Below are 2,958 nucleotides of genomic sequence, written 5' to 3'. Positions count from 1 at the left end.
TACGCCTCCCCGGTGTGGAGTGGTTGCCACCAACATCAAAGATCATCTCTCCAAAAATTACAGAACAAGGCGCTGCGGATTGCGTCCAACGCTCCACTTCCTACAAGAATAGCAGACCTTCATAGGGAACTGGGTATCGAGATGTTAGATGAACATCTAAAGAAGCTCAACAAGAAATTCTACAAGGAACTGGACCAGAACTCAAACCCGCTGATCAAGAAGCTTGCTGCGATCTCTGCAAACCCATTTGACCGCTACCCACGACCCATCACAGCGCTGAACCTGTGAAACCAACTCAACTGTGGCAAGTAACACAGATCAAGAAGCTTCCTAAAGAGTGCGACAATACACTCAACAAGAGAACTTGGAGTAATGAGGCTCAAGCCTCGGTATCCAATATCACCACTGACAGATTTAATCTGTCAGTCAGAACAGAACGGTCAGTTTTTTTCTTTATTAGTTCCTGACGGGAGACGCGCACTGACACAGCAGCACAGGATGGCCCGGACCAAGCAGACCGCCCGGAAATCCACCGGAGGGAAGGCTCCCCGTAAGCAGCTAGCGACCAAGGCTGCCAGAAAGAGCGCTCCGGCCACCGGCGGAGTGAAGAAGCCTCACCGCTACCGGCCCGGTACTGTGGCTCTCAGGGAGATCCGCCGCTACCAGAAGTCCACCGAGCTGCTCATCCGCAAGCTGCCCTTCCAGCGCCTGGTCCGGGAGATCGCCCAGGACTTCAAGACTGACCTGCGCTTCCAGAGCTCGGCTGTCATGGCTCTGCAGGAGGCCAGCGAGGCTTATCTGGTGGGGCTCTTCGAGGACACCAACCTGTGCGCTATCCACGCCAAGAGGGTCACCATCATGCCCAAGGACATCCAGCTGGCCCGCAGGATCAGAGGGGAGAGAGCTTAGGCCGGCTGCACCCTGACTTCGTTTACACCCGAAAAACAAAGGCTCTTTTAAGAGCCACCACATTTTCAATGAAATGGCCTGATCAATATTAACACACGGATACTGATCTCAATATAGAGAATGAAAGAAGTGTGTTATCCTTGTACCAACATATGTACTTGATGTGTGACAATATAGATAAACGCACCTTCAATATTTGTGTATTCTTTGTCATGTGATATATAGACTTGCATGCATAGTCACCATTTCATGCTGTATATGGGTGCACGTAAAGACAAACCTGTAAATGTCCCGCTCCCATGTGCCACTGGTGATCAAACTGAAGTGTTAGGGAATAGCATGTGCTTGATGCTTTCAATGTGATGTAAACACTTTTTTTAATAACATGGTGATAAATACGTTTTTCTGATGTAAACTACACTTTTTTTAATTTTATATAAACCGTGTATGTGAATATTATGTAGACACAAAACCATAATGTCACCTAATATGTCAGTTTGTCTGAGAAAAAATGTATTCGTGAAATAGGTTAGGGACTACAAACTTACACATGCACCTTACAGTGCTCGCAGTATCAATGCATATACACTTATGCTCTGGCAGTGTAACACAAACCCCTGCATGGGATAAATTGGAGAAACATTCCCAGTTACACATTATGTGCACAGCTCTCTAAGTGGGGTTGTGGTGGCTCTTAAAAGAGCCTTTGTGTTTGTAAGAGGCTGAAGTTCTCGGTCTCACTTCTTAGGAGCTGCCGCCCTCTTGGGCTTTGCTGCTTTGGGTTTGGCTGCCTTGGCCTTAGCTGGACTCTTAGCAGCTTTTGGCTTCGCAGCCTTTTTAGCCGCCGGGCTCTTCACAGCCTTCCTGGGCTTGGCAGCTTTAGACTTCTTCGGGCTTTTTGCTGGCTTCTTGGCGGCCGCCGGTTTCTTGACCTTTTTGGGGCTTTTCTTCACTCCCGCCGGAGCCTTTTTGGGTTTCTTGGGGGACTTGGCGGGTTTCTTTGCCACTGGCTTCTTGGGTTTCCCCACATCCTTTTTCTTGGCCGCCTTCTCCTTGCTCTCCAGCTGCTTCTTATTCAGCTTGAACGATCCGGAGGCTCCGCTCCCTTTCAGCTGGATCAGGGTTTCCTTGCTCACCAAGCCCTTGAGAGCCAGCTTCAGGCGGCTGTTATTCTTCTCCACGTCGTAGCCTCCTGCAGCCAGAGCCTTCTTCAGAGCGGACAGGGAGACCCCGCTGCGCTCCTTAGAGGCGGACACAGCTCTCACTATCAGATCGGACGCGCTGGGACCGGACTTTGCTGGGCGGCTTTTCGAGGCTCCGGCCGCTTTCTTCGGCTGCTTCTTCTTGGCGGCGCTTTCAGCTGGAGGAGGAGGAGCAGGAGCGGTCTCGGCCATTGCAGCTGCAGGTAAAATATCCCAACACACTGACAGAAAGTTATACTGGGGGCGGGGACCTGCCGGGACTTATATAGAGAGCCTGCTGCTCTGTGATTGGTTAGTTATCGGAGTGAGCTTCTTTCTCATTGGGTATAATCACTAAGCCCCGCCCCTGACTCTCATCCTCCCGGATCACAAACACTGCTCTGACTTTGTGTTTCTGAGGCTGCAAGAAAAGGGCATTTTATCTCCTAATTATTACTCACATCCCCCCTTCTTGCATGCAATTTATAAGGAATTATATTCTCTTCACTGCTGTATCATTTTTCTGCTGGGAAAGTACAAACACAATTAGGAATAATGGGTGAAAGTTCGGCTCTGTAGCCTGGGATTTGCCAGATTTCATTCATATCTGTCTATTTCTGTCACTTTTACTTTGCTCAGACTAAATGTGCAACCTCCATCCTCATACAGTGACACTAAGGACATATTATTCTACAGTATCAGTTTAAAATAATGTGCATATAAATATATAAACATTGTCTGGGGATTCACTATATATGTACAAGTAGCACAATAATTCCTGAGCAGTGTACATTGCTATTTCATGTTGTTCCATTTCCCCGGTACTAAGCTCTGTATTATTCCATTGTCAGTTATGAATATTGGTTAT

At 48.1% G+C, this 2,958-nt stretch overlaps 2 protein-coding genes across 2 annotated transcripts; one reads left to right on the top strand and one right to left on the bottom strand.

The window, feature by feature from the left end:
- The first annotated feature begins 480 nt into the window (after nucleotides 1-480).
- Nucleotides 481-1,186, top strand: LOC142475325 (histone H3). Its single transcript, XM_075581239.1, has one exon. It carries the CDS (start codon nucleotides 499-501, stop codon nucleotides 907-909), a length of 411 nt encoding a protein of 136 aa, XP_075437354.1. The 5' UTR covers nucleotides 481-498; the 3' UTR covers nucleotides 910-1,186.
- Nucleotides 1,187-1,396: 210 nt separating this feature from the next.
- LOC142475324 (histone H1-like) lies at nucleotides 1,397-2,337 on the bottom strand. Its single transcript, XM_075581238.1, has one exon. It carries the CDS (start codon nucleotides 2,301-2,303, stop codon nucleotides 1,647-1,649), a length of 657 nt encoding a protein of 218 aa, XP_075437353.1. The 5' UTR covers nucleotides 2,304-2,337; the 3' UTR covers nucleotides 1,397-1,646.
- Nucleotides 2,338-2,958: the final 621 nt, after the last annotated feature.

The sequence above is a fragment of the Ascaphus truei genome, unplaced genomic scaffold (genome assembly GCF_040206685.1).
Source record: "Ascaphus truei isolate aAscTru1 unplaced genomic scaffold, aAscTru1.hap1 HAP1_SCAFFOLD_1162, whole genome shotgun sequence".
Classification (NCBI taxonomy): domain Eukaryota; kingdom Metazoa; phylum Chordata; class Amphibia; order Anura; family Ascaphidae; genus Ascaphus; species Ascaphus truei.
Note: the sequence above shows the minus strand (reverse complement) of the source record. Positions and strands in the feature narration are given on the sequence as shown.